Genomic DNA, 18,217 nt, shown 5'->3' on the forward strand with positions numbered 1-18,217 from the left:
CTTTTTTTTTTTTCTTTTTTTTTTAGCAAAGTTTGGAATTTGTTTTCACCACTTACATAAAAAATAACCTAGACATGTTTGGTGTCTATGAACTCGTAATGACCTGGAGAATCAAAATGGCAGGACAGTTTAGTTTTAGCATTTAGTGAAGCTAGAAAAAAAGCCAAACAAAAAACACGCATGGGATTGCATATTTTTGGCAATTTCACCGCAGTTTGAATTTGTTTTCCCATTTTCTAGTACACGACATGGTAAAACCAATGGTGCCGTTCAAAAGTACAACTCGTCCCGCAAAAAATAAGCCCTCACATGGCCATATTGAAGGAAAAATAAAAAAGTTATGGCTCTGGGAAGGAGGGGAGCAAAAAACAAACACGGAAAAACGGAAAATCCCAAGGTCATGAAGGGGTTAATGTTTTTTTTTGTTGATTCTCTTTACGTTATATCGTAAATGAGGGCATTTCTCCTTTCCGGGGTTTTCTGATCATTTATTATGGTGATTGCTCGGATAGGTCATCACTTTGTGATCTATGAAGGTCGGTCGTCTGGGTCTCTTACCAATCCCGAGGATAACCAGGACTCAGTGATGTGCCGTCATTTTACAAGATGGAACTTCACAATCCAAGTGAAATATCATTTCTGGAACATCTTACTTGTAAATGTGCGTTCCTCTGTTACTCTTTCTAGATATTTTTTTTTTTACTAAATCCGAAATATCAGGAGAGCTGACTGGTCCATTTTAATAGGGTTCCTTGAGATTTTCTGCCAGAAGCCTTAGCTCCTTGATCTGCGGAGATGATGCCGCCTGTACACGTGTTCTCCGCTGAACGCTCGCCTTTTCGCCGAGTTCTTCTTCAGCAGCTTTTCTTGTGACCTTGGGAATTCAGCTGACGTGTGTCAGTCACAATGAAGACTTCACTACAAGGACTTGGCCGACGGCCACAAGTACAGACAATGTTATAGGACTTTTTTTCTAATTTTTTTGCAGCAATGCATTTATTTTCTGCCGAAAGTAACCCTTTATTTGCTGCATAAGATTTACAGGAAGGACACAGAGTAGATAAATGGAACAGGAGGCTCCAGATTCAGAGGGGGAGGGAGTCCTCTACTGATTTATAAACCCTTTTTGGGGGGCTCCTTATATCTAGAAGATTGAAACTAACAGCTGAGATGCCTTGTATGAGCATTTACTCTGTGCTGTGTGTGTAGCACGTTCAGTGGTCACAGGAAGAGAATCGGGTCTCTAGTGTCACCTATTGAAAATAGCAAATCCTAGAAGTCAGTACTGACCATATTAAAGAGCCGAGTCTCAGGACTCCGGATATAAAGCCAAACCAGAATTTCCATTTACCTACTGCTGTTTCAGCATTCTTGCCCCTCCTCAGTGCAAAGCAAAGAAGCCTTTAACAAAGGGCTTAACAAAGGGGATGACAGCTAATTTTCCAAAAGGGCCACAGAAGACCCTGACTGTTGTGGGGCCCGTACTTAATACTACTTATACATGTGATGAGAGGGCTTATTGTAATGTATTCTTACTAGCAGCAGCGAGTCAACACCTTATAATTTACTGCTTTTTATAAATCACCTACTCCGGGTATTCAGGCTTTAGTATAGATATACCTAAATCAACAGCTCTCCCCACAGAAGTATGATGTACCCACAGTATACACACAGTATTATGGCTCTCCTACATGAAGTATGATGTACCCACAGCACAACTGCCCCTCATACAATATCTGCCCCCACCCTTTCACAGTATTAGGTCCCCAAAGCCCCTCACACAAGTAGCTCACAACAGTACCCCCTTCACACAGTATGAGGTTTCACAGCTGCCCCACACACAGTATGTCACCACAGTCCCCCTCTACACAGTATAGTGTCTCCACAGTATGATGTCCCCAAAACCCCCCTCCACACAGTATAATGTCCTCACAACCCCCCTCCACACAGTATAATGTCATCACAACCCCCTCCACACAGTATAATGTCCCCACAGCCCCCTCCACACAGTATAATGTCCCCACAGCCCCCTCCACAGTATGATGTCCCCACAGCCCCCTCCACACAGTATGATGTCCTCACAGCCCCCCTCCACAGTATGATGTCCCCACAGCCCCCATCTACAGTATGATGTCCCCACAACCCCCCTCCACAAAGAATAATGTCCACACAACCCCCTCCACACAGTATAATGTCCCCACAGTCCCCTTCCACACTTTATAATGTCCCTACAGCCCCCTACACACAGTATAATGTCCCCACAACCACCCTCCACACAGTATAATGTCCCCACAACCACCCTCCACACAGTTTAATGTCCCCACAACCACCCTCCACACAGTATAATGTCCCACAGCCCCTCTCCACACATTATAATGTCCCCACACATTATAATGTCCCCACAGCCCCCCTCCACATAGTATAATGTCCCCACAGCCCCCCTCCACACAATATGATGTATCCACAGCCCTCTGTACACATGTCCTCCCACAGCTTCTCACACAGTATTATTGCCTCCCCATATAAGTATGAAGTCCCCAGAGCGCCCTCCCCCTCCACAGTATGATTTCCCCACACTTGGTGTGATGGGCCTGACAGTCCCTCACGTAGCATGATGGCCCCCACAGCTTCTCACACAGTATCCATACAAATAGGAGGTCCACACAGCACCCCCTACACTGATGTCTCCACACAAGTACTGACAGATAATTAAAAGATAAGACTACTCTCCCCACCCCGTTCCCTTCGTTGCACTGCCTCCCTCTGTACACTTGGTACTGAATCTCCGCACAGCAGGTGCTATGTGGAGACACTTGATGTCCAGGCCGAATGATGGAACAATGTGCCTGCGGCTTCCATCATTGTCCCCCCTGGTATGTGCGTCCTGATGTTATACACTATGTTCCAAATTATTATGCAAATGACATTTTTCTCTGATTGTCCTAAATGGTCGGTGCAAATGACAGTCAGTCTAATAAAAGTCATCACCCGTTAGCGTATACATTGAATTTTATTGAAGAAACCTCCCAATGATAACAGTTTAATCTCTCAAATGAATAAAAACTCAAAATGCACTGTTCCAAATTATTATGCACAGTAGGATTTCTAAACATTTGATATGTTTTAAAGAACTGAAAATGCTAATTTGAAGAATTTGCAGCATTAGGAGGTCACATTCACAGAACAAAAAAGCTATTTAACTCCAAAACATCCTAACAGGCCAAGTTACATGTTAACATAGGAACCCGTCTTTGATATCAGCCTCACAATTCTTGCATCCATTGAACTTGTGAGTTTTTGGAGAGTTTCTGCTTGTATTTCTTTGCATGAAGTCAGAATAGCCTCCAGGAGCTGCTGTTTTGATGTGAACTGCCTCCCACCCTCATAGATCTTTTGCTTGATGATAATCCAAAGGTTCTCTATAGGGTTGAGGTCAGGGGAAGATGGTGGCCACACCATGAGTTTATCTCCTTTTATGCCCATAGCAGCCAATGACTCAGATGTATTCTTTGCAGCATGACAGCATGAGATGCTTCTGCTCCTGAAGGCACATTTCTGCTTTTTATACCATGGAAGAAAGTTGTCAGTCAGAAACTCTATACACTTTGCAGAGGTTATTTTCACACCTTCAGGAACCTTAAAGGGCCCTACCAGCTGTTCTGGACCAAAACATGACTCCTCAACCTCCTTGCTGACGTCGCAGCCTTGTTGGGACATGGTGGCCATCCACCAACCATCCACTACTCCGTCCATCTGGACCATCCGGGGTTGCTCGACACTCACCAGTAAACAAGACTGCTTGAAAAATAGTCTTCATGTATGTCTGGGGCCACTGCAACCATTTCTGCTTGTGATCACTGTTTAGGGGTGGCCGAATAGTAGGTTTATGCACCAAAGCAAGCCTTTGAAGGATCCTACACCTTGAGGTTTGAGGGACTCCAGAGGCACCAGCAACTTCAAATAACTTTTTGCTGCTTTGTAATGGTATTTTGGCAGCTGCTCTCTTAATTCAATGAATTAACCTTCCTCAATATGCCTTTATCTGCATGAACTCTGTTTCAGTCATAAATCTCTTCATAGTATGATGATCACTCCTAAGTTTTAACGAAATATCTAATGTTTTCAAACCTTGTCCAAGGCATTGCACTATTTAACACTGTTCAGCAGCAGAGAGATCCTTTTTATTTCCTATATTGCTTGAAACCTGTGGCCTGCTTAATAATGTGGAACATCATTTTTAAGTAGTTTTCCTTTAATTAGAATCAACTGGAAAACTAATTATCACATGTATTTAAGATTGATTTCAGCGATCCATTGAGCCCTGAGATACAATACCATCCATGAGTTTATTTGAGAAACAAAATGATTAAATCTTTATGACACTTAAATCCAATTTGCATAATAATTTGGAACACAGTGTAGATGCAGGTGAAATTGAGACTGACGGACACGTGATGCGGGAGGCCGCAGGATTGAGCCCTCTTCTCTCCCAGTCCACAGACTGGATAGGAACAGCCTAAGGGCCCAATGTGGCCCATGGATGTACTTTGCCAAGGTCTAGTCTAGTGTGTAAGGAGTCGACTCCAGGAGCCGGCCATGCTTGTATGAGAAGTCTTATAGACCCTAAGCCGAATTTACAAAGATGCAGATAATTATTTTTCTTTCTTCTGGATTTTCTAACAGATCATGGATGGTCCCGGGTACAACGACCCGGATCTGAAGCCTTCCGCGTCACCGCGCTTCTGTGACGAAGTGAAGAGGGATTCTCCTTCCTACACCAAATACTTCACCAGAGTCTTCAAGAACAAAACTTTCCATGTTTACAGATTATCCCGGAAAGCTGTGGTGAAGTAGCCGGGAGCTGGCGGACCCCCGGCGCGGTGAGACGAGCGGTCAGTCTCCGCGGGCAGCCCCCCGGCTGTTTTATGGTGTTTTTATAGCATAGTGTTTGGACTCACAGTGACGTGAATCATGAATCTTGGAGCCTCCGTCCACACGTCTCTGGATTCTGCCATTTTTATCCTCTTTGGTGTTTTATTTTTTTGCCAGAGATGTAGGTCAGCTACAACTCCAATCATCTGACGGGACTGCGTCCTTCACAGTATCATGTGCCAAATTATTCTAGTTTGTGTGTTGTGGCGGCTAACGAGGGACCATTGTTTATGAAATCTCAAGATTGTCCTTTTTTGGGGGGTCGGGAAGAGACGGACGACAACTAAAATATTGAAATTCTTTTTATATTTTTTCTTTTAAAGGGATTTTGTTACTTTTGCATAGTGTAATGTTAAGATTCTGCTCGTAATTTCATAGAGTATTGATATTTTTTTTTCCTCAGTTGGAAAAGAACTTGGAACTAAAACCTCTCCTGAGAAATGTTGTAGCCGGTGATGTTTCATGTGAAATGGTTGGACAGAAGTGGCGCTACATACAGTGGAATCATAGAAAGTTCCCTGCCCGGTCAGGTCCAAGATCTCCTCCACAGGTGCCAGTATTATATTAGGTAATGCTGATATTCACATCGAGGTGTTGTCGGCGTCATTCACTTCCAGGTACCGGCCAGGTTATAGAAGTGGATAGCTGGTAACTTGCCAAACTGAGACAACACTTTTAAGGTTAAGTTCACACTGGGCGTTTTTGCTGCATTTTTTATGCTAATTTTCAGCTGCGTTTTACAGTAAGAGCAAAGTCTAGGAGATTACAGAAATCTCATGTACACACATTGGTTTTTTGGTCATCGGTATTTTGTGCTTTGCGTGTTTTTTTCGGACATAGAGCATGTCACTTCTTTTAGCGTATGTCACCCATTGACTTGAATGGGTGTTGAAGAAACGTTGGTATCAGGTTTTCAATCGGTTTTTTTTGTGCCAAAACATGATTCTATGGAATAGGACTTTTTTTTTCAGCACTAAATTTAATCAGCATGCACAAGACACAAATCTAGCATCGCAAAACCACAGAAAAAATGACTAGTGTAAACTTACTCTTTAGGTGTACAAGTGTTATCATTGACCATGGGTACATACATTACATTACTGATCCTGAGTTACATCCTGTATTATCCTCCAGAGCTGCACTCACTATTCTGCTGGTGCAGTCACTGTGTACATACATTACTGATCCTGTGCTACATTTATTATTATTATCAGGATATGTTGTATTGGAGTAATGTATAAGCAGACTATTCTGGGATGTCATGTGCCTTTGGCATTGTGAGTTCAGCTCTGCAGTATAGTAGAGGCTGACCTGTGATGGACGCACTAGTGATCGCCCTAGGTTCACACTGTCCTATGGGACATTACAGGAGATCCTCGTCGCCTTTATCGGTGTCTGGGAGGCTGGCAGACATCGTATACCACCGTCGTCTCTGCCGCCATCTGCATCCTCCCTGCTGCTCACAAGCTGGAAGTAATGACTGGTAAATCATAGTGTGGAAGTAATGAGAATACCTGGATTTATTAAGGCTTTACCAAGGAAGCAGAGCCGGCGATCCCTCGCTGCTGGAGCAGAACCGCAGTAGACGCCGGCTTCCTGCAGGCGCCGGGATTATTGGGCTCAGACATAAACAATTTTAATATTTCTAATCAAACACCTTCTAGTAGACTCCAGTGGACACAGGGATAGCGGCGCATAAAACGCCAGATCACCCTCTAAACCTGCGTCCAGCGCGGCCGCCGCCATATATCAGTGCTGCGATGCTATTAAAAATGGTGCCATTACTTCTGCACCACTGTCGCATTTTCTTTCCTGGTGGCTCTGTTTTTTTATTGAATGTCTGCAGTGAAACTGTGACGGATTATAGGAATCTCTGAACGATTAGATAATAAAATGTGTGATTGATGGGGACACAGCCACTGGGACCCCCACCGATCCCAACCACAGGGTATGAAATGATTGCAGTTGTAGTGAGCATGTGCGACCACCCTTCATAAACATTAAGTAAAACAGTGGTCGCACATGCTCATTACTGCTCCACCCACATAGGGGACTCTGGGACCACCCTTTACGGGATTAGTGGGGGGAGGGGAGTGCCAGTGGTCAGACCCTAAAGTTTGTCATAGGTCAGGTTTTTCAGGTCCTTGTGCTCTACAGACTAAACTAATAGGATTTCAAGGGATCTTCCAGATATGGTATCCCTGCTGCAGCACCCTCCCCTAGTGCAAGAAATGAATGAATGTAAAACTGATCTCCAATTTCTGTTTTTTATTTATTTATTTTATTTTTTTATTTTTACAACATCCCCATTTGTATCAGTGTCCAGATGCAATCAATAGGAAATTGAGTAAAAAAAATTTGCATTTTATAGATTTCCAAAAAGTGGGGAAAAAACAGTTTAGGAACGTTTGGCACTGGGTCGAGCATGCACAAAGTAAGGCACGTTTACATACAAAAAAAGAAAAAGTTCTAGTTAAAGTTGGGAAAGTAGTAGGAAAGAGAAACCTGATTATTATTATTATTATTTTTAATTTCTGCATATTTTCAAGATCAAAGTCCCACAATCGATGTTGGATTCCAGCTTCTCTTAAAGCAGTTTATTTCTTTTTGTCCTTTTTATGTGATTATTTCCTGTAGGGTTTGGAACTTTATAAGGGATCACACGTAGTGATATCTCCGTGTCCTGGAGGTCGGATTGGTGGCTGTGGTGCTGCATTGCCGTCTCGTTTCTCCATGTTAATATATTGCTTTTAACCCCCAAAATACAATTACATTAAATGCCCGATATCACCTTATCTCCTCCTAGACCACATAAATAGGGGGGGTGCATAAAAAGTCATCACTAGAAAAAAGTGGGTGAAGGTTTTTGTGATACTTTACAGAAGTCCTGGAGAGTTCACAGTGGTTTGTGTGGTTGCACTAGCGCTTGAGTGTGAGTGCCGTGGACTGATCAATCCAGCGATCCGCAAGGTGGATTGATTTAAATCACGCCGATTTAAATCATGATTTAAATCACGATTTAAATCAAAAGATTTTTTTCTATTTAAATCGGATCGATTTAAATCATGATTTTAATCATGATTTAAATCACTGATTTAAATCAAAAGGTTTTTTTTAATATAAATCACGATTAAAATGAGAAGTGAGAGCAGTGCGCATGTGCGCCCATAGTTACACGGACGAAACTAGGGGCAACGATCTAACGCCAGGGTGAGGGGGGGACCCCAAAGTAAGTAAAAATCTTTTTTGTTTTACTATATGGCAATAGGTAGGTGTTTAAAAGCAGCATGTCTTAATTGTATAAACTATTAATAGCCTCCACATTTTGTTCATACTGCCCCTTTAATTCCACACTTCTAGCTTGGTTTCACTTTTGGTTTAGTTTCTTTTTCCATTCAGTTGACATGCCCAAACTTGTTGGATAGTCAGCATCCTACAGAAACCTCTGGAAGAGCATGGCATTGTGAATGTTACACATATACAGCCTTTATTCTACTGAGTTAAACAACTCAGCTTTATCTCATGATGGAAGAACCTTTGGATGGTAAAATATTTTCCTCAAAAAGCAGTTTATTGAAAAAAATCCGATTTAAATCAAAAAAATCCGATTTAAATCAAAAAAATCCGATTTTTTTTGATTTTTTAAAAAAAACATTGATTTTTATCCACCCTGGCGATCCGCACATGTCGTTAGGGATCGTCGTCCTCCGTGTAAGAGTACAGTTTACACAAATAGCTAAATTTTGGCCCCCACATTCTCAGGTCTTCATACTCCAAGTCGGAGTCGAGTCCGGAGGAGGCCAGGGTGCTGAGGCTCCCGGCTGAGGACCCCGTCCCCTCGGTGTCGTACACCCTCAAGCTGTCGCATGATGCACGCATGTACGCGGAGTCCTGACAGACGTCGTAGAAATATTGCTCAAAGTCTCCACCGGTAAAAGAGCAGCTCAGTCTCTTCGGCACTGGCGCTTGTGACGTTCCCTTCTGGTTGTCAGGCGTACTGTGATCGCAGCTTAAGGGGCCATTTCTATGCTGCTCCCTCATCCGCCTGCAGAGAGACAGCGCCGGGCTGCTCTGGGGAGACAGCTGGAGATCCGTCATGCTGAATGCGTCCTGCCGAAAACACACATTACAATTAAATCCGATCGGCCAGTCGCTTACTTTTACTCTGAATGTCGCCAACTCCTGTTAACCCCTCGCGTTTGGTCATTTTTAGTGCAAAAAAAGCACCAGCTGCTGCAAAACTACAATTCCCAGCATGTCCTGCCACACTGCGATTTTGCAACAGGTACGAAACTCCTGCTCCAATATAATGGCATTGCCATAGTTTATGGAAAGAATTAATAATGGGGGTCCCCAATCTAGGTGGCATCTCGCTACAGAGGACCTGGAATATCTATGCGTCGCCCCCTGAATACAATGGCTCTCCTTAGTCGTTAATGGACTAGATGCAAATGACTCCTGTGATCACAGACCCCAGAAGAGGCAGGAGAGTGGAATTAATCCTCTGGGGTCTGCGGGCTTTATGTACATATATAGTGAAGACCCCAGAAGAGGCAGGAGAGTAGAATTACTCTTCTGAGGTCTGCGGGCTTTATATACACGTATAGTGAAGACCCCAGAAGAGGCAGGAGAGTAGAATTACTCCTCTGAGGTCTGCGGGCTTTATATACATGTATAGTGAAGAACCCAGAAGAGGCAGGAGAGTAGAATTACTCCTCTGAGGTCTGCGAGCTTTATATACATGTATAGTGAAGACCCCAGAAGAGGCAGGAGAGTAGAATTACTCTTCTGAGGTCTGCGGGCTTTATATACACGTATAGTGAAGACCCCAGAAGAGGCAGGAGAGTAGAATTACTCCTCTGAGGTCTGCGGGCTTTATATACATGTATAGTGAAGACCCCAGAAGAGGCAGGAGAGTAGAATTACTCTTCTGAGGTCTGCGGGCTTTATATACACGTATAGTGAAGAGGCAGGAGAGTAGAATTACTCCTCTGGGGTCTGCGGGCTTTATATACTGCCTCTTCACTATTACGTGTAGAGTAGAATTACTCCTCTGAGGTCTGTGGGCTTTATATACACGTATAGTGAAGACCCCAGAGGAGGCAGGACAGTAGCATTACTCCTATGGGGTCTGCAGGCTTTATATACACGTATAGTGAAGACCCCAGAGGAGGCAGGAGAGTAGCATTACTCCTCTGGGGTCTGCGGGTTTTATATACACGTATAGTGAAGAGGCAGTAGAGTAGAATTACTCCTCTGAGGTCTGCGGGCTTTATATACACGTATAGTGAAGACCCCAGAAGAGGCAGTAGAGTAGCATTACTCCTCTGGGGTCTGCGGGCTTTATATGCATGTATAGTGAAGACCCCAGAGGAGGCAGTAGAGTAGCATTACTCCTCTGAGGTCTGCGGGCTTTATATACACGTATAGTGAAGACCCCAGAGGAGGCAGTAGAGTAGCATTACTCCTATGGGGTCTGCGAGCTTTATATACACGTATAGTGAAGACCCCAGAAGAGGCAGGAGAGTAGCCTTACTCCTCTGGGGTCTGCGGGCTTTATATACACGTATAGGAAGACCCCAGAAGAGACAGTAGAGTAGAATTACTCCTCTAGGGTCTGCGGGCTTTATATACACGTATAGGAAGACCCCAGAAGAGGCAGTAGAGTAGCCTTACTCCTCTGGGGTCTGCAGGCTTTATATACACGTATAGTGAAGACCCCAGAAGAGGTAGTAGAGTAGCCTTACTCCTATGGGGTCTGCAGGCTTTATATACACGTATAGTGAAGACCCCAGAAGAGGTAGTAGAGTAGCCTTACTCCTATGGGGTCTGCAGACTTTATTTACACGTATACTGGAGAGGCAGTAGAGTAGCATTGCTCTTTATATGCAGGCACAGTGAAGACCCCAGTCTCACCTGGTCCTCCTCCCCTTCTCCTTCCTCATTGTAATGGAAGATATTCTGCCGGGTGTCTTCCGGCTCGTCCTTGTATGCCGACACATGATAGACGCCTTCATTTAATCGCCTCTTCCTGCTGCAGCGAGAGAACAGGACGGCGCCTGCAATCAGCGCTGCAAGAGACAGGAACCCCGGTGAGATAGCACGCCACTAATCCCCGAGTAGTTACGTTCTGGCTGGCGGGCAGACATTTCTGCTACATACATTTCCTCCGAGCGTTCATTTATATTCTGCTCACATATCCAGGAATATATACGCTAATACTAGTGAGATCCAGCCAGTAACAAATTTACATACCCTTAAAATTAGAGACTGTTCATGTCTTTGTCAGTGGGCAAACTTACAAAATCAGCAAGGGATCAAATACTTCTTTCCCCCACTGTATATCATCTATATATATATAATTGTCTAAGGGGTACTTCCGTCTTTCTGTCGGCAACTTCCGTCACGGATATTCATTCGCTGATTGGTCTCGCCAGCTGCCTGTCATGGCTGTCGCGACCAATCAGCGACGGGCACAGTCCGATTAGTCCCTCCCTACTCCCCTGCAGTCAGTGCTCGGCGCCCGCTCCATACTCCCTGCAGTCACGGCTCACACAGGGTTAATATCAGCGGTAAAGGACCGCGTTATGCCGCGGGTAACTCACTCCGTTACCGCCGCTATTAACCCTGTGTGACCAAGTTTTTACTATTGAGGCTGTCTATGCAGCCTCAATAGTAAAAACATCTAATGTTAAAAATAAATCATTATATACTCACCTTCTGCCGCCTTTCCGGTGACCGGTCCATGCAAGCGGCAGGTTCCGGTGCGAAGGTTGGTGTGCGACAAGGACCTGCCATGACGTCACGGTCATGTGACTGTGACGTCATCACAGGCCCTGCGCGAGAAGGACCTGCCGTGACGTCATCACACCCTCGGACCGGAAGCTGCCGCCTGAACCGAACACAGGCAACAGAACTACAAGGGGCCCCTCGGAAGGTGAGTATATGTTTATTTCTCCTTCGCCTCATTGGGGGACACAGACCGTGGGTGTTATGCTGCTTGCCACTAGGAGGACACTAAGTGATACAAAGAAAGTTAGCTCCTCCCCTGCAGTATACACCCTCCTGCTGGCCCTCAGCTAACCAGTTCTTGCTTAGTGTCTGTAGGAGGCACTTGGGTCTGTTTTCAGACCCCAACTTTCTTATTATAGTGCTTTGGAACAAAGCACTATACTGTTATTCCATCGTGGTAAACTTTTTCTTATTATGGTGCTTGAACCTCCTAGGTTCAAGCAACATATTGTAATCCGATTTCTTATATTTTATTATTATAGTGCTTTGGAACAAAGCACTATACTGTTATTCCACCGTGGTAAACTTCTTATTATAGTGCTTTGGAACAAAGCACTATACTGTTATTCCACCGTGGTAAACTTCTTCTTATTCTTATTATTCAGTCCGCACGTAATGCGGCCCGAACCGCTAAACTCACAGACTCCAGTGAGGTGTCATTTCGAAGCCAGCGTTCCTGAGAGGTGTGCTAAGTATTTTTCGTGTCGATCGGATTTGTAGTTTTTGCGCAATTTGTGTTTGAAAAAAGTCTTTCAATGCGTTTCAATGGAGAAATTTTCCTATACGTTTATAATGGGCTGGTTTCTGAGGCAATTTCTAAAAATAACTGCCACCTGGCTGATTAGCTCATTGATATGCGCAGTCAGACACAGTTACTATGCCAACTCCTATGAAATCTACATCAGCTCACCAGGTCACAAGTTTTGTCAGATAATATCAGCTCTTAAAGTGACAGTACAGCACAATTCCAAACCACTATCCGTAGTCTTATGATTATTAGACTGTGGCCCGATTCTAACTCATCGGGTATTCTAGAATATGCATGTCCACGTAGTATATTGCACAGCCACGCAGTATACAGTGCAGAGCCGTGCAGTACACAGCGCAGAGCTGCGCAGTACACAGCGCAGAGCCGCGCAGTACACAGCGCAGAGCCGCGCAGTATAAAGCGCAGAGCCGCGCAGTACACAGCGCAGAGCCGCGCAGTACACAGCGCAGAGCCGTGCAGTACACAGCGCAGAGCCGCGCAGTATAAAGCGCAGAGCCGTGCAGTACACAGCGCAGAGCCGCGCAGTACACAGCGCAGAGCCGTGCAGTACACAGCGCAGAGCCGCGCAGTATAAAGCGCAGAGCCGTGCAGTACACAGCGCAGAGCCGCGCAGTACACAGCGCAGAGCCGTGCAGTACACAGCGCAGAGCCGCGCAGTATAAAGCGCAGAGCCGTGCAGTACACAGCGCAGAGCCGCGCAGTACACAGCGCAGAGCCGCGCAGTACACAGCGCAGAGCCGCGCAGTATAAAGCGCAGAGCCGCGCAGTATAAAGCGCAGAGCCGCGCAGTACACAGCGCAGAGCCGCGCAGTACACAGCGCAGAGCCGTGCAGTACACAGCGCAGAGCCGCGCAGTATAAAGCGCAGAGCCGTGCAGTACACAGCGCAGAGCCGCGCAGTACACAGCGCAGAGCCGTGCAGTACACAGCGCAGAGCCGCGCAGTATAAAGCGCAGAGCCGTGCAGTACACAGCGCAGAGCCGTGCAGTACACAGCGCAGAGCCGCGCAGTACACAGCGCAGAGCCATGCAGTACACAGCGCAAAGCCGCGCAGTATAAAGCGCAGAGCCGCGCAGTATAAAGCGGAGAGCCGCGCAGTACACAGCGCAGAGCCGCGCAGTAGACAGCGCAGAGCCGAGCAGTACGAGCGCAGAGCCGCACAGTATAAAGCGCAGAGCCGCGCAGTATACCGCGCAGAGCCGTGCAGTATACCGCGCAGAGCCGCGCAGTACACAGCGCAGAGCCGCGCAGTACACAGCGCAGAGCCGCGCAGTACACAGCGCAGAGCCGCGCAGTACACAGCGCAGAGCCGAGCAGTACACAGCGCAGAGCCGCGCAGTACACAGCGCAGAGCCGCGCAGTACACAGCGCAGAGCCGCGCAGTATACAGCGCAGAGCTGCGCAGTACACAGCGCAGAGCCGCGCAGTACAGAGCGCAGAGCCGCACAGTATAAAGCGCAGAGCCGCGCAGTACACAGCGCAGAGCCGCGCAGTACACAGCGCAGAGCCGCGCAGTACACAGTGCAGAGCCGCACAGTACACAGCACAGAGCCGCGCAGTACACAGCGCAGAGCCACCCAGTATACAGCGCAGAGCCGCGCAGTACGCAGCGTAGAGCCACGCAGTATGCAGCGCAGAGCCGCGCAGTATACAGCGCTGAGCCGCGTAGTATACAGCGCAGAGCCCCGCAGTATACAGTGCAGAGCCCCGCAGTATACAGCGCAGACACGCGCAGTACACAGCACGGACACGCGCAGTACACAGCGCAGAGCTGCGCAGTACACAGCGCAGAGCCGCGTAGTATACAGCGAAGAGCCACGCAGTATATAGCGCAGAGCCGCGCAGTACAAAGCGCAGAGCTGCGCAGTATACAGCGCAGAGCCGCGCAGTATACAGCGCAGAACGCGCAGTACACAGTGCAGAGCCGCGCAGTACACAGCGCAGAGCCGTGCAGTACACAGCGCAGAGCCACGCAGTATACAGCGCAGAGCCGCGTAGTATACAGCGCAGAGCCGCGTAGTATACAGCGCAGAGCCACGCAGTATACAGCACAGAGCCACGCAGTATACAGCGCAGAGCCACGTAGTTATACTGCCCAGTCACGTAGTATATTGTCCAGTCACATAGTATACTGCATATCCCTGTTAAAAAAAAAAAGAATTAAAATAAAAAAGTTACATACTCACCTCCTGGAGCGGCCGGTATCTGATGGTTGTTGCACCTCCTAGAGCGGCCGGTACACGATGCTTGTTGCACCTGGAGTGGCCGGTACCCGATGCTTGTTGCGCGCTCCGGTCCCAAGAGTGCATTGCGGTCTCACGAGATGATGACGTAGCGGTGTTGTGAGACAGAAAGACGGAAGTGCCCTTAGATAATTAGATAGTAGATTACCCCGCTCACCAATTCGGAACCCGAGAGGCCCGGCCCACCAAATCGGACCCCGAGGGGCCCGGCCCACCAAATCGGACCCAGAGTGACCCCGCCCCCTAAATCAGACCCAGAGTGACCCCGCCCACCAAATCGGACCCAGAGTGGCTCCGCCCACCAAATCGGACCCAGAGTGACCCCTTCCACCAAATCAGACCCAGAGTGACCCCTTCCACCAAATCGGACCCAGAGTGACCCCTTCCACCAAATCGGGCCCAGAGTGACCCCGCCCACCAAATCGGACCCAGAGTGACCCCACCCACCAAATCGGACCCTGAGGTGCCCAGCCCACCAAATCAGACCCTGAGGTGCCCAGCCCACCAAATCGGACCGAGTGACCCCACCCACCAAATTGGTCCCTAAGGTGCCCCGCCCACCAAATCGGACCCAGAGTGGCTCCGCCCACCGAATCGGACCCAGAGTGGCCGCGCCCACAGAATCGGACCAAAAGTGACCCCGCCCACCGAATCGGACCTAGATTTACCCCGCCCACAAAATCAGACCCAGATTGACCCAACCCACCAAATCGGACCGCCTGAGGGGCACCCAAGTGTGAAAGTCTTGCAGGGGCAGCCCGGGCACCATTCCAAAGCACTATCTGTAGTTCCTTCAGGAAATACCCATCTAGTTCTTATTATTATTATTCAGTCCGCACGTAATGCGGCCCGAACCGCTAAACTCACAGACTCCAGTGAGGTGTCATTTCGAAGCCAGCGTTCCTGAGAGGTGTGCTAAGTATTTTTCGTGTCGATCGGATTTGTAGTTTTGGCGCAATTTGCGTTTGAAAAAAGTGTCTCAATGCATTTCAATAGGGAAATTTTCCAATACGTTTATAATGGGCCTGATTTCTGAGGCAATTTCTAAAAATAACTGCCACCTGGCTGATTACCTCATTGATATGCGCAGTGAGACCCAGTTACTATGCCAACGCCTATAAACTCTACCAGCCCACCAGGTCACAAGTTTTGTCAGATAATATCAGCTCTTAAAGTGACAGTACAGCACAATTACAAAGCACTAACTGTAGTCTTATCATTATTGCCCCGCTCACCAAATCGGACCCAGCCCACCAAATCGGACCCAGAGTGCCCCCGCTTGCCAAATCGGACCCAGAGTGCCCCCGCCCGCCAAATCGGACCCAGAGTGGCGCCGCCCGTCAAGTCGGACCCAGAGTGGCGCCGCCCGCCAAATCGGACCCAGAGTGGCGCCGCCCGCCAAATTGGACCCAGAGTGGCGCCGCCCGCCAAATCGGACCCAGGGTGGCGCCGCCCGCCAAATCGGACCCAGAGTGGCGCCGCCCGCCAAATCGGACCCAGAGTGGCGCCGCCCGCCAAATCGGACCCAGAGTGGCGCCGCCCGCCAAATCGGACCCAGAGTGGCGCCGCCCGCCAAATCGGACCCAGAGTGGCGCCGCCCGCCAAATCGGACCCAGAGTGGCGCCGCCCGCCAAATCGGACCCAGAGTGGCGCCGCCCGCCAAATCGGACCCAGAGTGGCGCCGCCCGCCAAATCGGACCCAGAGTGGCGCCGCCCGCCAAATCGGACCCAGAGTGGCGCCGCCCGCCAAATCGGACCCAGAGTGGCGCCGCCCGCCAAATCGGACCCAGAGTGGCGCCGCCCGCCAAATCGGACCCAGAGTGGCGCCGCCCGCCAAATCGGACCCAGAGTGACCCGGGCCACCAAATCGGACCCAGAGTGACCCGGGCCACCAAATCGGACCCAGAGTGGCGCCGCCCGCCAAATCGGACCCGGAGTGGCGCCGCCCGCCAAATCGGACCCGGAGTGGCGCCGCCCACCAAATCGGACCCGGAGTGGCGCCGCTCACACAATCGGACCCGGAGTGACCCGGGCCACCAAATCGGACCCAGAGTGACCCGGGCCACCAAATCGGACCCAGAGTGACCCGGGCCACCAAATCGGACCCAGAGTGACCCGGCCCACCAAATCGGACCCAGAGTGACCCGGCCCACCAAATCGGACCCAGAGTGACCCGGGCCACCAAATCGGACCCAGAGTGACCCGGGCCACCAAATCGGACCCAGAGTGACCCGGGCCACCAAATCGGACCCAGAGTGACCCGGGCCTCCAAATCGGACCCAGAGTGACCCGGGCCTCCAAATCGGACCCAGAGTGACCCGGGCCACCAAATCGGACCCAGAGTGACCCGGGCCACCAAATCGGACCCAGAGTGACCCGGGCCACCAAATCGGACCCAGAGTGACCCGGGCCATCAAATCGGACCCAGAGTGACCCGGGCCTCCAAATCGGACCCAGAGTGACCCGGGCCACCAAATCGGACCCAGAGTGACCCGGGCCACCAAATCGGACCCAGAGTGACCCGGGCAACCAAATCGGACCCAGAGTGACCCGGCCCACCAAATCGGACCCAGAGTGACCCGGCCCACCAAATTGGACCCAGAGTGACCCGGCCCACCAAATCGGACCCAGAGTGGCCTCAACCCTGAGGGGCTACAACTACCAAACCAGCGCCTGAGGGGCACCCAAGTGTGAAAGTCTTGCAGGAGTAGCCCGGGCACCATTCCAAAGCACTATCTGTCGTTCCTTCAGGAAATACCCATCTAGTTATTATTATTATTCTTCTCCGCGTTTTCCGCAATTAATGCGGCCCGAACCGCTCGGCGCAGAGACCCCGTTCAGGCGGCGTTTCGAAGCCCTCGGTGGGGACAGGTGTGCTATGACTTTTATAGTCGATCCGATATGTAGATTTTATTTAAATCGCATTTTTTTTAAAAAAATTTCCCATAGGAAATAATGGCGAACTTTCCATTACCCCAAACTTGACCTTCCAAAGATGGCAGCTATGCAAATGTACGGTATCCATTTTAGGACATGATCATTTATCACACGGCCCCGTGTGCGAAAGTAAGTGCGCCCCCGGCCCCGTGTGCAAAAGTAAGTGCGCCCCCGGCCCCGTGTGCAAAAGTAAGAGCGCCCCCGGCCCCGTGTGCAAAAGTAAGTGCGCCCCCGGCCCCGTGTGCAAAAGTAAGTGCGCCCCCGGCCCCGTGTGCAAAAGTAAGTGCGCCCCCGGCCCCGTGTGCAAAAGTAAGTGCGCCCCCGGCCCCGTGTGCAAAAGTAAGTGCGCCCCCGTGTTATGACCCCAATGGCGAGGGTCTCAGAGGAACGTGGAAGTCTGCAGAATACAAAAATCCAGCTCATAGGGCAGTGGTAACTGGTTTGACCATATATCTACTCCTAACGCCAACACTAGAAGTAGCCGGGGATCATTCCTACGTTGATTCTAGATGACACGCGCCAGCCGGAGAATCTAGCTACCCCTA

The 18,217-nt window shown here is 48.9% G+C and overlaps 2 protein-coding genes across 6 annotated transcripts in view; one reads left to right on the forward strand and one right to left on the reverse strand.

Annotated features, from left to right (window-relative positions):
• DPY19L3 (dpy-19 like C-mannosyltransferase 3) overlaps positions 1-6,740 on the forward strand; it is a 131,297-nt gene extending 124,557 nt beyond the window's left edge. For 3 of the 5 annotated variants that reach the window (XM_077288740.1, XM_077288743.1, XM_077288744.1), the window contains one exon: positions 4,684-6,740. In XM_077288740.1, coding sequence (XP_077144855.1) covers positions 4,684-4,854 — 171 coding nt within the window. In that variant the 3' untranslated portion in view covers positions 4,855-6,740. The remainder of the gene's footprint in view (positions 1-4,683) is intronic. The other 2 variants (XR_013221696.1, XM_077288742.1) reach the window with 2 other exon arrangements.
• A 445-nt stretch (positions 6,741-7,185) lies between these two features.
• LOC143807321 (neural-cadherin-like) overlaps positions 7,186-18,217 on the reverse strand; it is a 169,174-nt gene continuing 158,142 nt past the window's right edge. The window contains exons 32-33 of the mRNA XM_077288738.1: positions 10,849-11,003; positions 7,186-9,042 (exon numbers count right to left, since the gene is read on the reverse strand). Coding sequence (XP_077144853.1) covers positions 8,623-9,042; positions 10,849-11,003 — 575 coding nt within the window. The 3' untranslated portion in view covers positions 7,186-8,622. The remainder of the gene's footprint in view (positions 9,043-10,848; positions 11,004-18,217) is intronic.

The sequence above is a fragment of the Ranitomeya variabilis genome, chromosome 2 (assembly GCF_051348905.1).
Source record: "Ranitomeya variabilis isolate aRanVar5 chromosome 2, aRanVar5.hap1, whole genome shotgun sequence".
In the NCBI taxonomy this organism is placed as follows: domain Eukaryota; kingdom Metazoa; phylum Chordata; class Amphibia; order Anura; family Dendrobatidae; genus Ranitomeya; species Ranitomeya variabilis.